This window comes from Ornithorhynchus anatinus, chromosome 3, assembly GCF_004115215.2.
Source record: "Ornithorhynchus anatinus isolate Pmale09 chromosome 3, mOrnAna1.pri.v4, whole genome shotgun sequence".
In the NCBI taxonomy this organism is placed as follows: Eukaryota; Metazoa; Chordata; class Mammalia; order Monotremata; family Ornithorhynchidae; genus Ornithorhynchus; species Ornithorhynchus anatinus.
The window spans coordinates 50,847,195-50,870,110 of NC_041730.1; the positions used below are offsets into that span (position 1 = coordinate 50,847,195).

At 50.1% G+C, this 22,916-nt stretch overlaps 1 protein-coding gene across 1 annotated transcript in view; it reads left to right on the top strand.

The window, feature by feature from the left end:
- Window positions 1-12,749: 12,749 nt before the first annotated feature.
- DCAF12 (DDB1 and CUL4 associated factor 12) overlaps window positions 12,750-22,916 on the top strand; it is an 89,961-nt gene continuing 79,794 nt past the window's right edge. The window contains exon 1 of the mRNA XM_029060570.2: window positions 12,750-12,772. Coding sequence (XP_028916403.1) covers window positions 12,767-12,772 — 6 coding nt within the window. The 5' untranslated portion in view covers window positions 12,750-12,766. The remainder of the gene's footprint in view (window positions 12,773-22,916) is intronic.

Genomic DNA, 22,916 nt, shown 5'->3' on the forward strand with positions numbered 1-22,916 from the left:
AGTAGCTACTGAGTAGCTCAGTGTAAAGAGCACGGGCTTTGGAGTCAGAGGTCATGAGTTCAAATCCCAGCTCTGCCACTTGTCAGCTGTGTGACCGTGGGCAAGTCACTTAACTTCTCGGTGCCTCAGTGACCTCATCTGTAAAATGGGGATTAAGACTGTGAGCCCCATGTGGGACATCCTGATTCCCCTGTGTCTACCCCAGCGCTTAGAACAGTGCTCGGCACATAGTAAGCGCTTAACAAATACCAACATCAACATCAGAGCACTGTACTGAACTCCGGGGTAGCACAGTAGAATTAAAAGGCATGATCTCTTGCCCTCGGAGATCTTATGGGGATGCTGGGAGTTATACTCCACATGGATCTATTGTCTTTATTATTCGCATCAAGGCAGGGTGTTAATGTTTCTCTCACGTGTAAACTGGATTTTTTTTCAACTAATAGTATTTATTGATTGCCTACTGTGTACGAAGTACTGTACCGAGCGAGAGGAAACGGGGTGCTTAGTGGACGTGACCCCTGTCCAAGTTCTGGTACTTTAAATATATACTATTATTAGTCCTAATGATGGTATTTGTTACGTTATCAATCAATCAGTCGTATTTACTGAGCACTTACTGTGTGCAGAGCACTTTCCTAAGCGCTTGGAAGGGCACAATGCAACAGAATTAGCAGACCTCTTCCCTGCCCAGAAGCACGGTTCTAAGCTCTGGGGTAGATACCAGTCGATGAGGTCCCCCATGGGGCTCACAGTCTAAATAAGAGGGAGGACGGGTATTGAATCCCCCTTTTACCGTTGAGGAAACTGAGGCCCAGAGAAGATAAAAGACTCGCCCAAGGTCACACACCAAGCAATTAGCAGAACCAAGGTTAGAATTCAGGTCCTCTGACTTCCAGGCCCGTGCTCTTTCCACTAGGCTGCTTCTCGGATAAGTACAGAAGTCCAAAACAACAGACCCAAAGATCCGCCCCGAAATGGGAGATCCCCAAAACCCTGTCCCAGGAGTGATACACCGCAGGATTTTACTGTGGCTCATTTAAAGGACAGGTTCTGGGGTTTAATCTGTTGATCATTACCAGATGAATCTCCTCCTTGCCAACTGAACTTCCCCACCCCCGTCTGCCCTCCGCTCCTGCTATTCCCGGCTCCCGGAGTGCTCGCGAGTTATCGTGAATTGATCCCTCGTCCACTTGGTCACACGTCCACCGTGACTTCTACTCTCCGGGATGAGCTCCTGGAGAGTGGGGCCTGGGCCATCTAGGTAAAAACCCCCAATTTTGGTGCCGTAGATCCGACTAACCCTCTCCTCCCTCTTCTTTCTGCGTCGTCTGTCTACTTGCATCTGATCCCTTTAAGCACTTGGTATTCAGTCCACTCTCAGCCCCACAGCACTCCCTCTAGACTGTAAGCTCACTGTGGGCAGGGAACGTGCCTGTTTATTCGTTCATTGAATCGAATTTACTGAGCACATGTTGTGTGCAGAACACCCTACTAAGCGCTTAGGAGAGTACATTATAACAATAAGTAGACACATTCCCTGCCCACAGAGAGCTTAGACTCTACAAGGGGAGACAGATATTAATATAAAAATAAATTAGAGATATGTACTCCAGTGCTGTGGGGCTGGGATGGGGGATGAATAAAAGGAACGAGTCAGGGCGACGCAGAAGGGAGTGGGAGAAGAGGAAAGGGGGGCTTAGGGAAGACCTCCTGGAGGAGACGTACTCATTAAGGCTTTGAAGCCGGGGAGAGTAATCGTCTGTCGGATATGTTATGTTGGTACTTTCTCAAACCCTTAGTTACAGTGCTCTGCACAAGGTAAGTGCTTGATAAACACGCCTGAAATACGAATGAATTTTGACCATATCCGTAATGTATTTTAATGTCTGTCTCCCCCTCTAGACCGTAAGCTCCTAGTGGCCAGGGAACATATCTACCAACCCTGCAGTATTGAACTCTCCTAAATTTAATACAGCGCTCTGCACATGATAAGTGCTCAATAAATAGCACCGATTGATCGATCGAATATTCAGAGTGGGTGCTTGGTAAACTCCTCACTCTAGGCTTCAAGGCTCTCCATCACCTTGCCCCTTCCTACCTCTCCTCCCTTCTCTCTTTCTACCGCCCACCCCGCACGCTCCGCTCCTCTGCCGCCCACCTCCTCGCCGTCCCTCGGTCTCGCCTATCCCGCCGTCGACCCCTGGGTCACGTCCTCCCGCGGTCCTGGAACGCCCTCCCTCCTCACCTCCGCCAAACTGATTCTCTTTCCCTCTTCAAAACCTTACTTAAAAATCACCTCCTCCAAGAGGCGTTCCCAGACTGAGCTCCTCGTCCCCCTCTACTCCCTCTGCCATCCCCCCTTTACCTCTCCGCAGCTAAAGCCTCATTTTCCCCTTTTCCCTCTGCTCCTCCACCTCTCCCTTCCCATCCCCACAGCACCGTACTCGTCCGCTCAACTGTATATATTTTCGTTACCCTATTTATTTTGTTAATGAATTGTACATCGCCTCGATTCTATTTAGTTGCCATTGTTTTTACGAGATGTTCTTCCCCTTGACGCTGTTTAGTGCCATTGTTCTTGTCTGTCCGTCTCCCCCGATTAGACTGTAAGCCTGTCAAACGGCAGGGACTGTCTCTATCTGTTGCCGACTTGTTCATCCCAAGCGCTTAGTACAGTGCTCTGCACATAGTAAGCGCTCAATAAATACTATTGAATGAATGAATGGTAAATGGACTGATCGAATAGCCGAGCTGAAAGGAGATAAAGGGCAGGAAGCCGACGCGGGGGGAAACCACAGAGCTTTTTCAATTCTCCCTGATTTCTTTAGGACCCGACACATGAATTTGGGCAGTTTCACTGACAGACTGTAAGCATAAGAAACAATCCCTAGATTGATTCATTGCCAATCAATCGATCGATGGTATTTATGGAGCGCTCACTATGCGCAGAGCACTCTTCGAAGCACTTGGGAGAGTGCAGTACAAAAGAATTAACAGGCACGTTCCCTGCCCATAATGAGTTTACTCTCTAGAGGGAGAGACGGACAATAATGTGAAAGATGGGCATTAATATGAAAACTGTAAGCTGTCACCTTCATCACAGGCAATGGTGGGGGAGAAAAATGGTATTATTGATGAGAAAACCCTTGGAGAAATGAAAATGCTGAGCACTCGAGGTAGTAAAGTAGAGTTAGTAGACAAGATTCCTGCCTTTAAGTACAGTGCCTGACACATAATATAAGTGCTTAACAAATACTACAAAAAAAGCCTTTGCATTCTAGTAGAGGGGAGACAGGCACTAAAATAATTACAAGCAAGAGGAAATAATGATAATAATGATGGTACTTTGTTAAGCACTTACTATCAGCCAAGCACCGTCCTAAGCGCTGGGGTGGTTGCAAGGAAATCAGATTGTCCCATGGGGGACTCACGGTCTTCATCCCCATTTTACAGATGAGGTCACTGAGGCCCAGAGAAGTCAAACGACTTGCCCAAAGTCACACTGCTGATAAGCAGCGGAGCTGTACGAAAGCGCGACGGAGTGGGAGTGAGAGGAACCACGTGCTAAGGTGGCACGGCCGTCGGCAGATTAGAAATGAATCAGGGAAGACCTCCTGGAGGAGGTTTGATTCCAGAAGGACTTTGAAGATAGGGAGAGCAGATGTAAAGTGAGGAGAAATTCTAGGCCGGGGGGGAAGAAGATGTGAGGAAGCAGTCGTCTGGGAGAGTGCTTTCCAAGCGCTTAGTACAGTTCTCTGCCCACAGTAAGCGCTCAATAAATACGATTGAATGAATGAGAGAAGTGAGATCGTAGGGAGGAGGTTAACTTGAGAGGGGCCAAGAGCCTGAGCTGGGGCGTAGTGGGAGAAGAGCGTGTGAGGATAGGGCTGGTTGAATGTCTTCAAGTGCCTTCTGTCTTCATGGCTCTTAATAATGTTGGTATTTATTAAGCGCTTACTATGTGCAAAGCACTGTTCTAAGCGCTGGGGGGGGTTACACGGTGATCAGGTTGTCCCTCATGGGGCTCACAGTCTTCATCCCCATTTTACAGATGAGGTAACGGAGGCCCAGAGAAGTGAAGTGACTTGTCCAAAGTCACACAGCTGACAAGCAGTGGAGCTGGGATTAGAACCCATGACCTCTGACTCCCAAGCCCGGGCTCTTTCCACTGAGCCATGCTGGCTCTTCTGAAATCTCCTCTCCAAGAAGCATTCCCTGCATGGCTCAGTGGAAACAGCCTGGGCTTCGGAGTCAGAGGTCATGAGTTCGACTCCCGGCTCTGCCACTTGTCAGCTGTGTGACTGTGGGCAAGTCACTTAACTTCTCTGTGCCTCAGTTACCTCATCTGTAAAATGGGGATTAAGACTGTGAGCCCCACGTGGGACATCCTGATTCCCCTGTGTCTACCCCAGCGCTTAGAACAGTGCTCGGCACATAGTAAGTGCTTAACAAATACCAACATTATAATCTCTCCTCTCCCCACTCTACTTAATAATAATGTTGGTATTTGTTAAGCGCTTACTATGTGCCAAGCTCAATTCTAAGCGCTGGGATAGATACAAGGCCATCAGATTGTCCCACGTAATGCTCATGATCTTCATCCCCATTTTACAGATGAGGGAACTGAGGCACGGAGAAGTGATGTGACTTGCCCAGGGTCACACAGCTGACAAGCGGCGGAGCTGGGATTAGAACCCATGACCTCTGACTCCCAAGCCCGGGCTCTTTCCACTGAGCCACGCTACTTCCCTCCATCTCCTCCTTTCCCCCAGTGCTGTCACCTCAGTACTCCCTTGTCACCTAAGCCCTAGCTTAGCGCTTACGTAAATCGATCAGTGGCATTGATTCAGCGCTCACTGTGTGCAGAGCACTCTACTAAACGCTTGGGAGAGTATCATGTAACACGAGGACATCCGTCTCCCCCATTCCAGTGGCCAGAGAATGTATTTCATGCTTATATTACACTTTTCCGAGAGCTTAGTACAGCGAATTGTACCAAGTGGATGCTCAATCAATGATAATAATACTAATAATAATCGTTGTAGTATTTGTTGGGCGCTTACTATGGGCCAGGCATTGTACTGAGCACCCGGGTGGTTACAAGCCAATCGGGTGGGGGACAGTTCCTGTCCCGTGTGGGGCTCACAGTCTTCATCCCCATTTTACTGAGGCACAGAGGAAGGGAAGTGACTTGCCCGAGGTCTCAGAGATTAATATAAATGAATAAATTACACAGATGTGCATAGGTGCTGGGGATCTGGGTGAAGGGGAAGAACAAATGGAACAAGTCAGGGTGATGCAGAAAGGAGTGGGAGAAGAGGAAAGGGGGGCTTGGTCAGGGAAGGCCTCTTGGAGGAGATGGGCCTTCAATAAGGCTTTGGAGGCGGGGAGAGTCATTGTCTGCCGGATTTGAGGAAGGAGGGCGTACCAGGCCAGAGGCAGGACGTGGGCCAGGGGTCGGCAGCGAGACAGGCGAGATGGAGGCACAGTGAGGAGGTCGACATTAGAGGGGCAAAGTGTGCGGGCTGGGTTGGAGTAGAGAGTAGTGAGGTGAGGTACGAGGGGGCCAGGGGATTGACGGCTTTGAAACCAACGGTGAACAGTTTTTGCTTGATGTAGAGGTGGATGGGCAACCATGGGAGTTCATTCATTCATTCATTCATTCAATAGTATTTATTGAGCGCTTACTATGTGCAGAGCACTGGACTAAGCGCTTGGAATGCACAATTCGGCAACAGATAGAGACCATCCCTGCCCAATGACGGGTTCACAGTCTAATCGGGGGAGACGGACGGCAGAGCAAAACAGAACGAAACAACAACAAGACAACATTATCACGATAAGTAGAACCAAGGGGATGTACACCTCATTAACAAAATAAATAGTATATATATATATAATACTATATATAGTATATAATATATTTGTATATAAATATTTGTATTTATATTTTATATTGTATATAAATATTTATACAAATATAAAATTATATTGTATATGAATATTTGTATATGAATATTATTTTATATGTTTGTATATAATATATTTGTATGTAGTATTTGTATATAAATAATATATACAAATGAGCACAGTGCTGAGGGGAGGGGAAGGGGGAAGGGGGAGGAGCAGAGGATGGGGAGGGGAGCAGAGGGAAAAGGTGGGGGCTCAGTCTGGGAAGGCCTCTTGGAGAAGGTGAGCTCTCAGTAGGGCTTTGAAGAGAGGAAGAGAATTAATTTGGCAGAGGTGAGGAGAGAGGGCATTCCAGGACAGCGGGAGGACGTGGGCCAGAGGTTGACGGAATAGGTGTGAATGAGGGACAGTGAGGTGGTGAGTGGCAGAGGAGCGGAGTGTACGGGGTGGGCAGTAGAAAGAGAGAAGGAAGGTGAGATAGGAGGGGGCAAGGTGATGGAGAGCTTTGAAGCCCAGAGCGAGGAGTTTTTGTTTCGTGCGGAGGTAGATAGGCAACCACTGGAGGATTTTAAGCAGGGGAGTGACATGCCCAGAGCGTTTCTGTAGGAAGATGACCCGGGCAGCGGAATGAAGAATAGACTGGAGTGGGGAGTGTTTTGAGGAGTGGGGAAACGTGTCTTGACTGTTTCTGTAGAAAAATGATCCGGGCAGCAGAATGAAGCATGGACTGGAGTGGGGAAACATGCCCTGAATGTTTCTGTAGAAAAATGAGCCAAGCAGCAGAGTGAAGCATGGACTGCAGAGGGGAGAGGCAGGAGGCTGGGAGGTCAGCCAGGAGGCTGATGCAGTCATCCGGGCGGGATAGGATGAGTGATTGGATTAACGGGGTAGCGGTTTGGATGGAGAGGAAAGGGCGTATTTTAGCGATGTGAAGGGGGCCGGGAGTGGCGGTTGACAGGCAGAGTTTCCTCTCCCAGTTAAGGCCAACTCAGCTGCGAGCAATGCAGAGTTTCTTTGTATACACCACCAGAGCTTCGCACGTGATCTCCTAAACTCGTTATGGGCGGGGAACGTGTCTGCTAATTCTGTTGTTTTATTACAGCGTCCTGCTCATAGTAAGTGCTCAGTAAATACCGTCGCTTGATGGATTGACTGATCTAAGAGCAGACTACACGATATATACTTTGGGACAGGAGCCAGTAAATGTCCGCTCGGGCTAATTGCTCGGCCCTGCCCGGTTCTCCCCATTTCTAGAGGTCAGGTGGGCGGATGGGCCGGCTGTCCTGACTTTGCCAAGGGAGAAAGAGCTCCATGCTGTCTCAAGACCTTGACACAGGACGAAGCAGACATCTGGCCGGGATGAACATAGGAGGGGAGGAGACGTGACGTGCCCGCTTTGAGTAACTGGCAGCTTGGCCAGGCACAAGGGAGTCCAGGCCCAAAGATCCATCACATTCCATCCCTGGAGGAAAAGTGACATGCCCGCTTTGAGTAAATGGCGGCTTGGCCGGACAAAATGGAGTCCAGGCGTTAAGGCCTATCTAATTCCATCCCTTGATATTGTACCACTCCTAGGGATTTTAGACATTGGAGTTACTCTTGTTCACTGAACAAGATCAAACTGGCCTAGAGGTAAAACAGCACAGAGGGGTTGGTCTGAAGAGAAGGGGCAAAGCCCAGACCATTTTCCTTCCACAATCCTCAGCGAATAAGATCGAGAGAGATTTTCTCTCCCTAAATCCAGAGCTCTACTCACTTGTCTCATGCCTGTCCAGATCAGGTCACCTAAGAGAGCCACACTCCCGATCTAGATCGTAAGCTCCTTGTGGGCAGGAAATGTGTCTACTAACTCTTGAATTGTACTCTTTCAAGTGCTCAGTTTGGTGCTCTGCACACAGTAAGTGCTCAATAAATACGATCGGAAGAGTGGTTGATTGACTGAAGAAGACTCTGTGAATGAAGTCAGATCAACAGTCATCATCATCAACATCAGTGATATTTAGTCATTCATTCAATCATATTTATTGAGCGCTTCCTGTGTGCCGAGCACTTGGGAGAGGGCAATACGACAGAGTTGGTAGATTCATTCCCTGTCCACAAAGGGCCTCCGGTTTAGAGATCCTAGCAGGAGAGGATCTCCGGGTAAGAGAAAGAAAGGGCAAGAAAGAAGGTTTTAAAGAGCCGGTGCCAAGCCACGGCTCACAGCCCTCCTCTGGAACCATTTCTAGTAAATCTTACTCCATCAGCGTGAGAAGCAGCGTGGCCTAGTGAAAAACGCGCGGGCCTGGGAGGTTCCGGGTTCTAGTCCCGGCTCCGCCACTTGTCTGCTGGGTGACCTTGGGCAAGTCATTTAACTTCTCTGTGCCTCAGTTTCCTCAACTGTAAAATGGGGATTAAGATTGTGAGCCCATGTGGGACAGGGACTGTGTCTAAGCTGTTTAGGTTGTATCTGCCCCGGTGCTTAGAACAGTGCTCGGCACAGAATAAGCACTCAACAAATACCACAGTAGCCCAAATCTTCCCCCCCCCCCACCACTTAGATAGGCCTGTAAGTCCAGGATTTTCATCTGTGGGGAAAAATAACCCTGATGTTCTTCTGCCTAGTGCCAATTTTAATGTCTGTTTAATCAAATGTACATTTTTCTTTCTTGAAAATCCCACACCATGAGCTTTTGTTCTAAGGCACTGTGGGCCTGAAGTTGCCAACTGGCTGTGTTGCGGTCAAGAATGAGGCCAGAAGAATCAGGCGTTTTCTGTAATAACGTCAGGAATTCATTACTAAAAAAGGTTGGGGGGTTTTTTTCATAATTGCTTAAGATCTCCAGCTCGGTTTCACTGGTTGTTAATCTTGCCCAGTCGCATACTGTATTGGCAAAAGTATTAGTTTTGCAACGTTTGAATTCAGCCTTTGAAGGACAAAACATCCCCTCTGGGTGATGTAGCTGAGTTTAAATTTCTCGTCCATTAAGGTCAGCTTCCAACTGGGCTCGGACATTTGTAATCATTCAAGAAGCAGTGTGGCCTAGTAGAGAGAGCAGGGGCCTGGGAGTCAGAGGACGTGGGTCCACTTGTCTGCTGTGCCACCTTGGGCAAGTCACTTCACTTCTCCTGTGCCTCAGTTACTCATCTGGAAAATGGAGGTTAAGCCTGTGAACCCTCTGTGGAACAGAGGCTGTGTCCCACCTGATAAACTCGTACCTACCCCAGGGTTTAGTACAGTTCCTGGCACGTAATAAGTGCTTAACAAATACTATTAAAAAAAAATCCAATCCAATTTGAAAAGCCAAACCAGGTGCTGGGGAGAATTCTGAATAATCGGATGTCGCCCATTCAGGGATCACTAGAGCCGGTTCTCAGTCATTTATGCTTCCAATCGGTCATATCTGATAGGGGAAATTATTTGCTGCGTCAAAAGATCAGGCTGGAGTCGCACATTGTCCGAGGCCCAGAGGATCAATCGATCGATCGATGGTACTTATTGAGTGCTTACTGTGTGCCGACCACTGTACTAAGCACTTGGGAGGAGCATAGCTTAGCGGAAAGAGCAGGGGCCTGGGAGTCAGAAGGATCTGGGTTCTAAACCCGGCTCCACCACTCGTCTGCTGTGACCTTGGGCAAGCCGCTTGGCTTCCCCGTGCCTGAGTTACCTCGTCTACAAAATGGGGCTTAAGACCCTGAGCTCCATGTGGGAAAGGGGCTGGGTCTGACCCGATTTGCTTGTAGCTACCCTAAGTGCTCAGTACAGTGCCCTGCACGTAATAAGCGCTTAACGGATACAATTATAATTATCGTTATTATTATTATATTATGTGCCGTCGAGTCATTTCCGATTCATTGATCTACTTTCTCCATAACGTCCCGTCCTCTGCCACGATCTGCGACCTTTCTATCGGCTCTTCCGTTATCGTTGTTATGGTCTCTCTCCATCTAGCTTCCTCTTCCACGTTTTCCCTGGACCTTTCCTAGCTTTAGTGTCTTCTCCAGAGAATTAGTCCTCCCGATCATATGTGTCCAAAATATGCCAATCTAAGTCGAGGCATCTGTCTTTCCAAAGGCCACTGTGGTTTGATTTGCTCCAAAATCCATCTGTTTGTCTTTGGGGCCGTCCGTGGTATTTGGGAAAGCCTTCTCCAACGCCACATTTCTAAAGAATCGATGTTCTTTCTATCCCATTTTCCTTACTGTTAATAAAATACAACAGAGTTGATAGGCACATTCCCCGCCCGATGGGATTCGCGTTCCAGCCTTTTCAGCTATGTGTGCCCCTGCAAGCTTACACGCGGCTATTCATTCCCCTCCTGGCTTGGTCTAAATCTCTTGGTAAACACGATGAGCGAGGAGAGGGGAAGAAGCGGAAAATGTAGAAGCCGGGTTGTAACCAAAAGAGTTCCCACGACGGACTTGCTTTCCGTCTATATGCAGCGTGACCGACGTGGACCGGACTTTCTTATTTTCCCTCACTCTGATACGGTTCTCACTGTAGCGAGACCTACCCTGCGGATTAACGGAAGGTTAGAAAATTCACAGTGCCAAGCGAGGTCACGATACTAAGGCGGGGAAGTTAAATAAAGGTCTTAAGGAGTTAGTCCGCTACCTCCTGGAGTACCCGCTTCGCTAAAAGAATAATAATTGCGTTTTTTGGTGAGCTCTGAATGGTTCGGGAGAAAGGCCGAACACCCTGAGGAGCGGCGTGGCCTAGCCGAAAGAGCAGCGGCCTGGGAATCAGAAGACCTGGGTTCTAATCCTGGATCTGCCACGTCCATGCTTGGGCAAGTCACATCGCTGCGCCTCAGTTTCCTCATCGGTAAAATGGGAATTGAATACCCGCTCTCCCTCCCACTTGGACTGTGAGCCCCAAGTGGGACCTGAGTATCCTGTATCTACCCCAGCGCTTCATACAGCAATTGACACACAGTAAGCGCTTAACAAATACCGTAAAAGAAAATAACCAAGAGAGCCGCACTGCCCGCAACTTCCATTGGGAGGATCCCTCTAGACTGTTAGCTCGTTGTGGACTGGGAATGCGTCTGTTTATTATATTGTCCTCTCCCAAGCGCTTAGCACAGTGCTGTGCACACTGTAAGTGCTCAATCAATACAGTGGAATGAACAAATGAATCCTGAAACTCACCACACGCACACAACCCCAAGAAGTTAGACTATACCTGGGGCCAGAGACTTGTCCTCAACCACTGGCATTTACTGAGCGCTCGCTATGTGCGGAACACTGTACAAACCGCTTGGGAGAGGGCAGTCCAACAGAATTCCTGGCCCGCAGAGAGCTCCCGGTCATGAGGCGCAATCACCGGGGCTAACGTAGAGTTCAGTGATGGCTTCTGCTTCTCACTGCCTCCTTCCCTCCGCTCTCATCACTTCCTCGGTCGGTGACAGCCCCTCCCCATAGGTAATAACAGTGCTTTGCACATACTAAGTCCTTAAATGCCGTCATTACTATTATTATTATTAATAGTGATGGTATTCGTTAAGCGCTTACCATGTGTCAGGCACTGTACCAAAGCTGGGGTGGAGCTAAGCAAATGGGGTTAAACACAGCCCCTGTCCCACATGGGGCTCACAGTCTCAATCCCCGTTTTACAGATGAGGTCACTGAGGCACAGGGAGGTGAAGTGACTTGCCCGAGATCACACAGCAGACAAGAGGCGGAGCCGGGATTGGAACTCATGGCTTTCCGACTCCCAGGCCTATCCACTACGCCATGCTGCTTCTCTGCTGCCCGTCACCCCTAAGGGTAGAACAACCCCATTCTGGTCCAGGAGCTAAAGACGAACGAAGTGAACAAGATGGAGAGAAGAAGAAAGGGGAGGAGCAGAGAGTTACTTAAATTATCTACCAACCGGATAACTGAGGATCACTCTGTCAGTCAATCATATTTATTGAGCACCGTACTAAGCGCTTGGGAGAGGACAGTATGACATTATGATGGACACATTCGCTGCCCACTGCGAGCTTATAGTCTAGAGGGGGAGACGGACATTAATGTAAATAAACAAAATTAGGGATGCAAACATAAATGCCGTGGGACTTGGGGGGATGGATCGAGGGAGCCAGTCAGGGTGACGAGAAGAGAGTGGGAGAAGAGGAAGGAAGGGCTTAGTCTGGGAAGGCCTCTTGGAGGAGGTGGGCCTTCAATAAGACTTTGAAGCAGGGGAGAGTAATGTCGGATTTGTTATATTGTACTCTCCCAAGCGCTCAGTACAGTGCTCTGCACATGGTAAGAAATACAACTGAAATATGATTGAATTTTGAGTACATCTGTAATGTATTTTAAAATCCATCCAGGGAAATGGTGCTTGGAAAGCGGGGAGAGTCATCGTCTATCAGATCGGAGGAGGGAGGGCGTTCCAGGCCAGAGGCGGGATGTGGGCGAGAGGTCGGCGGCGAGATAGACGTGAGAAGGTTCACGCTGGAGAGCGAAGTGAGCGGACTGGGTGGTGGTAGGGGAGTAGCGAGGTGAGGGAAGGGGGGGAAGGGATTGACCGCTTTAAAGCTGATGGTGGGGAGTTTCTGTTTGATGCCGAGGTGGATGGGCAACCACCGGAGGGTCCCGAGAAGCGGGGACTGTATTCGCTCCGAGAGCCGACAGCGTCCCGTGAGATAACGACAACACACGGCAAACCTCGGTTCCTGACCTCGAGAAGCTTAAGCCCCGTAGGAGAGCACGTATGTGCTTACGGAAGGGATCTGCCGAAAGACCACAGAAAATTTCTCCTGCTGCTCCCCCTCTTCTAGATCCATCTCCGAGGTGCTGCGTACGCAGACGATGAAAGCACATGGCATGTGCTCACACTCTCCTGGACTGGCTTGGGACACGGTATGAGGAAATGGCACCGTGAATGCAGGTAAGGAGAGAAATGAGAATAATAAATACTAATAATACTGGTATTTTTGAAGGGCTTACCATTCTAAGTGGAAAGAGCACGGGCTTTGGAGTCAGAGGTCATGGGTTCAAATCCCGGCTCGGCCATTTGTCAGCTGTGTGACTTTGGGCAAGTCACTTAACTTCTCGGTGCCTCAGTTACCTCATCTGTAAAATGGGGATTAAGACTGTGAGCCCCATGTGGGACAACTTGATTCCCTAGTGTCTACCCCAGCGCTTAGAACAGTGCTTGGCACATAGTAAGCGCTTAACAAATACCAACATTATTATTATTAAGCACTGGGGGAGATGCAAGGTGATCTGGTTGTCCCCCGTGGGGCTCACAGTCTTAATCCCCATTTTCCAGATGAGGTAACTGAGGCACAGAGAAGTGAAGTGACTTGCCTAAAGTCACCCAGCTGACGAGTGGCAGGGCCGGGATTAGAACCCACGACCTCTGACTCCCAAGCCCGGGCTCTTTCCACTGAGCCACGCCGCTACTCACGGCATGAGGTGAAGAGCTAGGAGTTTTCTTTAGCCTAGAAGCCGCAAGGCTCAGCAGGTAGAGCAGGGGTCTGGGAGTCAGGAGGACCCGGATTCTAATCCTGGCTCCTCCGCGTGCCTGCTGCGTGACCTTGAGCAAGTCACTTCCGTTCTCTGGGTCTCCGTTTACCTCATCTGTAAAATAGGGATTAGGACTGTGAGCCCCATCAGGGACGAGACTGTGTCCAACCTGATTAACTCGTATCTACCCCGGCTCTTAGAACGGTGCTTGGCACATAGCGAACTCTTCACAAGAACCATAATTATTATATCTAGGCCCTGCTCCTTATTGGCTCTGGGCTCCAGCTCGAAGAGCGGCTGGCGCTTCTGACCCCCTCAACTCTTGCCCTCTAAACGTAAGCGCTTGGTACAGTGCTTTGCACACAGTAAGCACTCAATAAATACAATCGAATGACTGCTCGTCCCAGATAGACCCATTCGGACACTGACCCACCGGAACGGTTTTGGGAATCAGGTAAGGCCCAGTCGAACCTCTAACTGCATTCACGTGATAGAAGGAATCCATCCCTCAAAATCTATTTGTGAAACTTGGAATCTTTCCAAAAAGGACATTCCACAGATCCTGAGGATCCATCCTTTTATTTCAGCCGTTTTCTCTTCCTGTCGTTATTCTACTTACTAGCATGCCGACGGGGTCTCCCGTCAGAAACGATGGGAGAGACTCAGCCTGGCGGTCTCAGGATCAAGACCCCACATGAAGGAATAGCCGCTCATGCTGGGGGTTGGTCTGCTTGCTCTCTCTCTTTCCCGCCAATCAATCGGTTGATCCATCGTGTTTATTGAGCAGCAGCATGGTTCAGTGGAAAGAGCCTGGGCTTTGGAGTCAGAGGTCATGGGTTCGACTCTCAGCTCTGCCACCTGTCACCTGTGTGACTGTGGGCAAGTCACTTAACTTCTCTGTGCTTCAGTGACCTCATCTGTAAAATGGGGATTAACTGTGAGCCTCATGTGGGACAACCTGATTACCCTGTATCTCCCCCAGCGCTTAGAACAGTGCTCTGCACATAGTAAGCGCTTACCAAATACCAACATCATTATTATTATTATTATTGAGCACACTCTGCAGAGCACTGGGCCAAGCACTTGTACGGTGTAAAAACCGGTAGACATATTCCCTGCGCACGAGGAGCTTGCAGTCTACAGGGAGAGACAGGGGTTAAAATAAATTCTGGATCTGTACCTAAGTGCTGTGGGGATGAGGGTGGGGTGACTATCGGGTGCTCAAAGGCTTCTAGATCCAAGTGCGGAGGTGCCGCGAAGGGAGATTGTTTTGTCATACTCTTCCGAGCGCTTAGGTCAGTGCTCTGCGAACAGAAACCTCTCACCATTGGCTTTAAAGCTCTCCCTCCCCTTGGCCGCTCCTACCTCAACTACCTTCTCTCCTTCTACAACCCAGCCCGCACACTTTGTTCTTCTAGTGCTGACCTTCTCACTGGGCCCCCATCTCGCCTGTCTCGCCGCCCACCCCGGCCCACATCCTACCTCTGGCCCGGAACGCCCTCCCCCCTCACATCTGCCACCTTCAGAGCCTTACTGAAGGCCCATCTCTAAGAGGCCTTCCCAGACTAAGCCCCACTTTTCCTCAGCTCCCACTCCCTTCTGCGTCCCCCTGACTTGTGGGGCTCACAGTCTCAACCCCCATTTTGCAGATGAGGTAACTGAGACCCAGAGAAGTGAAGTGACTGGCCCAAGGTCACACAGCGGACACGTGGCAGAGCACTCCCCGCCCACAACGAGTTTACAGTCTAGAGGGCAGTGCTCTTTCTACTGGCAGGGCTCCCAAACTGAAATCCTATTTGCCTCCTGAAATTTCTTTCCCTCTAGTGTGGCTCAGTGGAAAGAGCCCGGGTTTGGGAGTCAGAGGACGTGGGTTCTAATCCCGGCTCTGCCACTTGTCTGCTGTGTGACCTTGGGCAAGCTACTTAACTTCTCTGGGCCTCAGTGACCTCATCTGTAAAATGGGGATGAAGACTGTGAGCCCCACGTGGGACAACCTGATTACCTTGTATCTACCCCAGCGCTTAGAACAGTGCTCGGTAAGCACTTAACAAATACCATCATCATCATTATTATTATTACCCCCTGTCTGCAGTCAAAGCTTGGGGTTGAGACACTAAATTCCAGCCCGGAACTGAAGTAATAACAACCAGTAGGTTCTAGATAAGCCTCGGGGATTTTTTCTACTACACTTCCTTCACGCTTACGTGGGTAAAAAAAAGGAACTTTGAGCGTCTATCATTTATTTCTCGTGACGGTCTTTTGATTTGGTCAGCTACACAGCCTCTGCTTTATAAGATACAGTTCTAAGAGAAGGAGGTAAGAACTTGAGGATTGTTTTTGGTCTACCAGGGAAAAGGAAGGGAAAGCAGTGCAGACTAGTGAAAAGAGGGCAAGCCTGGGAGTCAGAGGACCCGGTTCTAGTCCTGGATCAGCCACTTCCCTGCTGCATGACCGTGGGCAAATTTTTTTGAATTTTTTAAATGATATTCGTTAAACCCTTACTGTGCATCAAGCACTGTTCTAAGCGCTGAGGTAGACACGGTCGACCGGGGGGGGACACGGTCCCTAGTTCCATGTGGAGCTCACAGTCTAGGTAAGAGGGAGAACAGGAATTCAATGCCCCCTTTAATAATAATAATTGTGGTATTTGCTAGCACTTACTATGCACGAGGCACTCTACTAAGCATGGGGGTGGATACAAGCAAATCAGGATGGACGCAGTCCCTGGCCCACATGGGGCTCGCAGTCTCGATCCCCATTATACAGATGAGGGAACTGGGGCACAGGGAAGTGAAGTGGCATGCTCAAGGTCACATAACAGACAAGGGAAGCAGCATGGCTCTGCAGAAAGAACACGGACTTGGGAGTCAGAGGTCGAGGGTTCTAATCCTGGCTCCGCCGCTTATCAGCCATATGGCATCATTAATAAAAATAAGTGGAAGGGAGAACTTGGTATAGTGCTAAGCCCTTAGTACAATGCCCTGCACACAGAAGGCACTCAATAAATAGTCCCGATCGATTCGCTCTGCCGCATGAATGATCTTTTCGCATTGTTGCCCAGAAAACACCTGCCTTCTTCATAAACCTCCACTGGTTGCCCACCTCCCTTTGCATTACGCAGAAACTCCGTATCATTGGCTTCAAGGCTCCTCCCCAGTTCTCTCCATCCGACCTGTACCGATGAGGTAACTGAGGCATGGCAAAGTTAACTGACTTGCCCGAGGCCACACAGCGGTCGCAGGCCAGGGCCAGGATTAGAACGCAGGCCCTCGGGCTCCCAGCCCCCGTGCTCCTTCCTCTAGGCCGCACTGCTTCCTGGATCGCGGCTCTCCCCATCTCTTAAAGCCCCCCAACATCCCACCTCCTCCAGGTCTACCCCGGTTGACTCACGACCCCCGAGTCATCTCAGGCCCAGCGCTCATCGTTAGAACCAGTGTATCCTCAGCAGGCTCATATTTTTGTGTGTATACGTTTGTGTGTGTATGTGTGTGGATATATATATATATATATGCGTGTGTACACACACACATACACATAGAAATAGAAGCATATCGAGGATAGGAGATGTCTTGGCTCATCTTATGCCGTCAAGTCGTCCCCGACCCACAGCGGCTCCACGGACACCTCTCTCCCAGAACCCCCTACACTTCATCTGCGATCCTTCCGGTAGTGGATCCGTAGTGTTTTCTTGGGAAAAATACGGCAGTGGTTTATCACTGCCCTCTTCCGTGCGGCAAGCTTGAGTCTCTGCCTTCGACTCTCTCCCACTTGTAGCAGATTGTCTTCCACTCGCCAGCTCCTGGGCAGGCTAGGAATTCATTCATTCAATAGTATTTATTGAGAGCTTACTATGTGCAGAGCACTGTACTAAGCGCTTGGAATGTACAAATCAGCAGCAGATAGAGACAATCCCTGCCCATCGATGGGCTCACAGTCTTGGACAGGCCTCTGCTTGACTCTCCCTCCCATAGCCGAGACTGGTAGAGTACCGGAAACTCAAGGTGCGAGCCTGAGAAGGGACATATGTGTATATATGCTTGCGTGTATGCACACATAAATTTATATTGATTGTAGATTTGATTACTTGTCCACCTGCTTCATCCTGGTTCGCTTTTACCGGGTAGTTTAAAATTCAATCAATCAGTGATATTTATTTTGTGCTGACTCTGTGCCAAACCCTATACCGGGTCCTTTGGAGTGTACGATACAGTTGGTGGCCCTCAAGGAGCTTACGATCCAGGCGGGGAGACGGGCGTTAAAATAAAAGACAGGGGAAGCGCCCGAGTGAAAAGTCATATACAAAAGTGCCATGCGGCTGGAGGGTGGGGTGACTATTAGAGGCCTAAGGAGAAGGATTTATGTGATGCAGTAGGTGGGGAGTTGGGTAGGGACACTCACTGGAGCTTAGTCAGGGCAGCTTCCTGAAAATTTGATTTTAGTTCATTCATTCATTCATTCAGTAGTATTTATCGAGCGCTTACTATGTGCAGAGCCTGGCACGTCACACTTAACAGATACCGGAGAAAACTACTGTAGGGGCAGCAGAGTGAAGTATGGGGAGAGGCTGGGGGCAGAGAGGTCAGCGAGGAGGCTGATGCCGTCATCGGGGTGGGATACGATGTGCTCTGTGGAGATGGAGCCGACAGGATTCAGAGACTGAGTGTGCAGGTTAAAGGAGAGAGAGGAGCGTCAAGGGTAAGGTTAGTATTACGGGTCTGTGAGACGGAGAGGATGGGACCTTGTCAACAGCGATGGAAAATTCCGTGGAGGAGAGGGCCTGGGAAGGAAGACGAGGCGTTCAGAGTGGGATATGTCGAGCGTGAGGCGGTGGGTATTCCAAAGAGAGAGATCTTGAAGGCAGGAGGTGATGTGAGACTGGAGCAGGAGAGAGGAAGGGGCTGGAGAGAAAAACGAGGGGAGCCATCCGTGAAGAGATGGTAATTGAAGTGGGAGTGAAGGAGGTCCCTAAAGGAGTGAATGTAAATGGAGAATAAAAGGGGGTACAGAACTCAGCTTCGCGGGGACTCCTGACAGCGAAGGGGGGGGAGGCAGAGAAGGAGCCAGTGAAAGAGATCAAGAAGGACCGGCCAAGAGTGTAAGTTCATCGCAGGCAGGAGATGTGAGTGTTTGTTGTTCTATTGTACTCTCCCGAGTGCTTAGGACAGCACTCTGCACACGGTAAGCGCTCAATACATACGATCGACTGACTGATTGGTAGGAGGGGAGCCGGGAGAGGTCAGCATCAGAGAAACCAAGGTGCGATAGCGTCTCCAGCGAGAGGTGGTCCACAGTGTCCGAGCTTGCTGTGCGGTCAAGGAGGATTAAGGTGATGATGATGATGGTATTTGTTAAGTGCTTACTATGTGCCAAGTGCTGTTCTAAGCGCTGGAGGGGATACAAGGTAATCGCACCGTCCCACGTGGGGCTCACAGTCCCAATCCCCATTTTACAGATGAGGTAACTGAGGCACAGAGAAGTTAAGTGACTTACCCAAAGTCACACAGCTGACAGGCGGCGGAGCCGGGATTAGAACCCATGACCTCTGACTCCCAAGCCCGTGCTCTTTCCACTGAGCCACGCTGCTTCAAGGCGGAGTAGCGTCTGGTCGATTTGGCAAGGAGGAGTTCATTGATGACCTTGGAGACAACCGAGTCAGTGGAGGGGTTGAAGGGGGAGGGAAGCTGGGTTATGATGGATCAAGGAGGGAGTCGGAGGAGAGGAAGGGTGGAAATAATTCACGGAAGGGCTTCGGGCAGGAATGGTAGGCGGGATTTGAGGCAATAGCTAGGGGTTGCAGTGGGGTCGAGGGACAGTTAGGTGATTTATAGCTGGGGGTTGAAGTTTTTTTGCTGGAGATGTGTGGGTGTGTTTGAGAGCGGAGGAAAGGAGCTGATGTAGAGTGAGCAGTAGAAGATGTTTGTCAGGGAGGGAGAAGGGTGGATAGGAGTGATTTTAAGAAAGTGAGAGGGGATGGGATGAGAGGGACAAGTAGCGGGGGGAGATTCTCCAAGCCGGCAGAAGATCTCCAGAGATGGCTGGGAAGGATGAGAGCGAGAGGTTGGGGGTTAGAAGAGAGCTGGGGAAGCGAAGGGGAGATTTTAGGGAGTTCCCACCCGATGGTTTCCATTTTTTGATAAAGTCGACGGCAAGGTCGTCGCGGGCAAGAAATGGGGGAGGTTGGGGGTTTAAGGAGGGAGTTAAAATTTAGAAGTAGTTGGCGTGGGCGATGGGGCCTGGCAGTCCAAAATGGAGGGAAAGTGCTGTTGCACGGAGGAGGTGATGGAATTATAGGAAGTGAGGATGTTTCGGTTGGTCGAGCTTTGACCTGTCGCCTGGATTTTGGCCAACAGAGAGGAGGATGTGTATTGTGGAGGGGATCCAGGGCTGCGGGTCGATGGTGTGACCCTGTTGGAAGGACAGGGGAGCAAGGGGAGTGTCTAATGGAGGATTTGTGGCTCCAGAGAGGGAAGGTTGGCAGGAGGGCCTGGGAGAAGTGGGAGGGAATCAAGATGTGGAGGTCTCTGGGTGGGGGGGAAGGTATTACGGGGAGGGGAACTGTGGGAGAGAAGGCAAGGTGTTCGGAGAGGGGGATTTCGGTTAGTGAGATTAGAGATGTACAGCCAAAATTCATTCCATTGTATTTTTCATTCAGTCATATTTATTGAGCGCTCACTGTGTGCAGAGCACTTGGAAAGTACAACGTGGCAACAGAGACAATCCCTAACCAACAACGGGCTCACAGTCTAAAATCTCCTGGCACGCTCTTAAGAAGGTTCAAAATACTCATTTCAGTTTTAGTTCTTGTCCGTCAGTCGTATTTATTGAGTGCTTACTGTGTGCAAGGCACTGTACTGAGTGCTTGGGAGAGTCCAGTCTGACAAGATAATAGACACGTTCCCAGGCGGCAACAAACTTACAGTCTAGAGGGGGAGGCGGACATAATATAAATATGTGAATTACAGATACGTACCTAAGTGTCGTGGAGCCGGGGGGGTGGGGTGGGTGGCATGAATGAATGGAACAAGCCAGGGTGGCACAGAAGGGAATGGGAGAAGAGGAAAGGAGGGCCTAGTCAGGGAAGACCTCTTGGAGGAGATGGGCCTTCATTAAGGCTTTGGAAGCGGGGTAGAGTCATTATCTGGAGGATTTGAGGAGGGAGGGCGTCTGAGGCCTGCAGAAGTGAAGTGACCCGGCGGAGAAGGGGAGGAGCCAGGGCAGAAGTAATAATAATAATAATAATAATAATAATGGTATTTGTTAAGCGCTTACTATGTGCCAAGCACTGTTCTCCGCACTGGGGCAGATACAGAGTAATCAGGTTGCCCCACGTGGGGCTCACAGTCGCGATCCCCATTTTAATGGTATTTGTTAAGCGCTTACTATGTGCCAAGCACTGTTCTAAGCGCTGGGGAGATATAAGGTAATCAGCTTATCCCCAGTGGGGGCTCACGGAAGCAGCGTGGCTCAGTGGAAAGAGCCTGGGCTTGGGAGTCAGAGGTCATGGGTTCGACTTCCGGCTCTGCCACTTGTCAGCTGTGTGACTGTGGGCAAGTCACTTCACTTCTCTGTGCCTCAGTTCCCTCATCTGTAAAATGGGGATTAAGACTGTGAGCCCCACGTGGGACAACTTGATTCCCCTGTGTCTACCCCAGCGCTTAGAACAGTGCTCGGCACATAGTAAGTGCTTAACAAATACCAACATTATTGACTCCCGGCTCTGCCACTTGTCAGCTGTGTGACTGTGGGCAAGTCACTTCACTTCTCTATGCCTCACTTCCCTCATCTGTAAAATGGGGATGAAGACTGTGAGCCTCACGTGGGACCACCTCATTCCTCTGTATCTCCTCCAGCGCTTAGCACAGTGCTCTGCACGTAGTAAGCGCTTAACAAATACCAACATTACTTCACTTCTCTGTGCCTCAGTTCCCTCATCTGTAAAATGGGGATTAACTGTGAGCCTCACGTGGGACAACCCGATGACCCTGTAGCTCCCCCAGCGCTTAGAACAGTGCTCTGCACAGAGTAAGCGCTGAACAAACACCAACATTATTATCGTTATTATTAAACCCCATTTTACAGATGAGGTACTTGAGGCCCGGAGAAGCGAAGTGGCCGGCCCGAGGTCACTGGGCAGACGAGGGGGGTGGGGGGGGCAGAATGCTGCCCGGATTTGCCCCCCTCGGGCAGGCTGCCCCTGGGCCACGTCATGTCAAGAGAGGCCCGCCCCGGGGCTTGCCGGGAGCCACGCGGTGACGTCACAGACGGCCGGCTGAGCTAAGGGCGGACCGCAGGGAGGACACCGGGGGGGGGGGAGGGGGCGCCCCATCGGGGTCACGCGGCGCCGCCCACGCGCTCGGCGCGTGCCCCGCCCCGCGGGGGTCACGTGCCCCGCCCGGCGCGAGACTGGTGGGACCCGCCCGCCCGCCCAGTCCCCGCCCCTTCCCCCTCCCGCGGGAGACCGGCGCATTCATTCACTCATCCATCCATTCATTCACTCATCCATCCATTCATTCAATCCTATTCATTCATCATTAACCATGGTGTGTGTTAAACGCTTACTATGGGCCAGGCACTGGACTAAGCGCCGGGGTCAATACAAGCAAATCGGGTGAGGCTCAGTCAGTCTCCAGCGCTTAGAACAGTGCCTGGCCTATAGTAAGCGCTTAACCAATGCCCTCAGTATCGTTATTATTAATAATAGTGGTATTGGTTAAGCGCTTACTATGTGCAGAGCACTGTTCTAAGCGCTGGGATAGAGACAGGATAATCAGCCCAAGTGGGGCTCCCATTTTTTCGTCCGGGTTTTTGCTGATGAGGTTACCGAGGGCCGGAGAATAATAATAATAATGATGTTGGTATTTGTTAAGCGCTTACTATGTGCAGAGCACTGTTCTAAGTGCTGGGGTAGATACAGGGTAATCAGGTTGTCCCACATGAAGCTCACAGTCTTAATCCCCATTTTACAGGTGACTTGCCCACAGTATCACACAGCTGACAAGTGGCAGAGCCGGAATTCAAACCCTTGACCTCTGACTCCCAAGCCCGGGCTCTTCCCACTGAGCTACGCTGCTTCTCTGAAGTGAAGTGACTTGCCCAAGGTCACACAGCAGACAAGTGGCAGATCCGGGATTCGAACCCAGGACCTCCGGCTCCCAAGCCCGGGCTCTTTCCACTAAGCCACACTGATTATCCCCATTTTGCAGATGAGGGAACTGAGGCCCAGAGAAGGGAAGTGAGTCATTATTATCCTTATCAAGGTCACACTGCTGACAAGTGGGGGAGCCGGGATTAATTATGACGGAATTTGTTAAGCGTTTACTCCGTGCGAAGCCCTGTTCTAAGCTCTGGGGTGGATATAAGCAAATTGGATCGGACACAGTCCCTGACCGAGGTAGGGCTCACAGTCTCCGTCCCCATTTTACAGATGAGAGAACTGAGGCCCAGAGAAGGGAAGTGACTCATTATTATCATTATCCAGGTCACACGGCCGACAAGCGGTGGAGCCGGGATTAATAATGACGGAATTTGTTAAGCGTTTACTACGTGCGAAGCCCTGTTCTAAG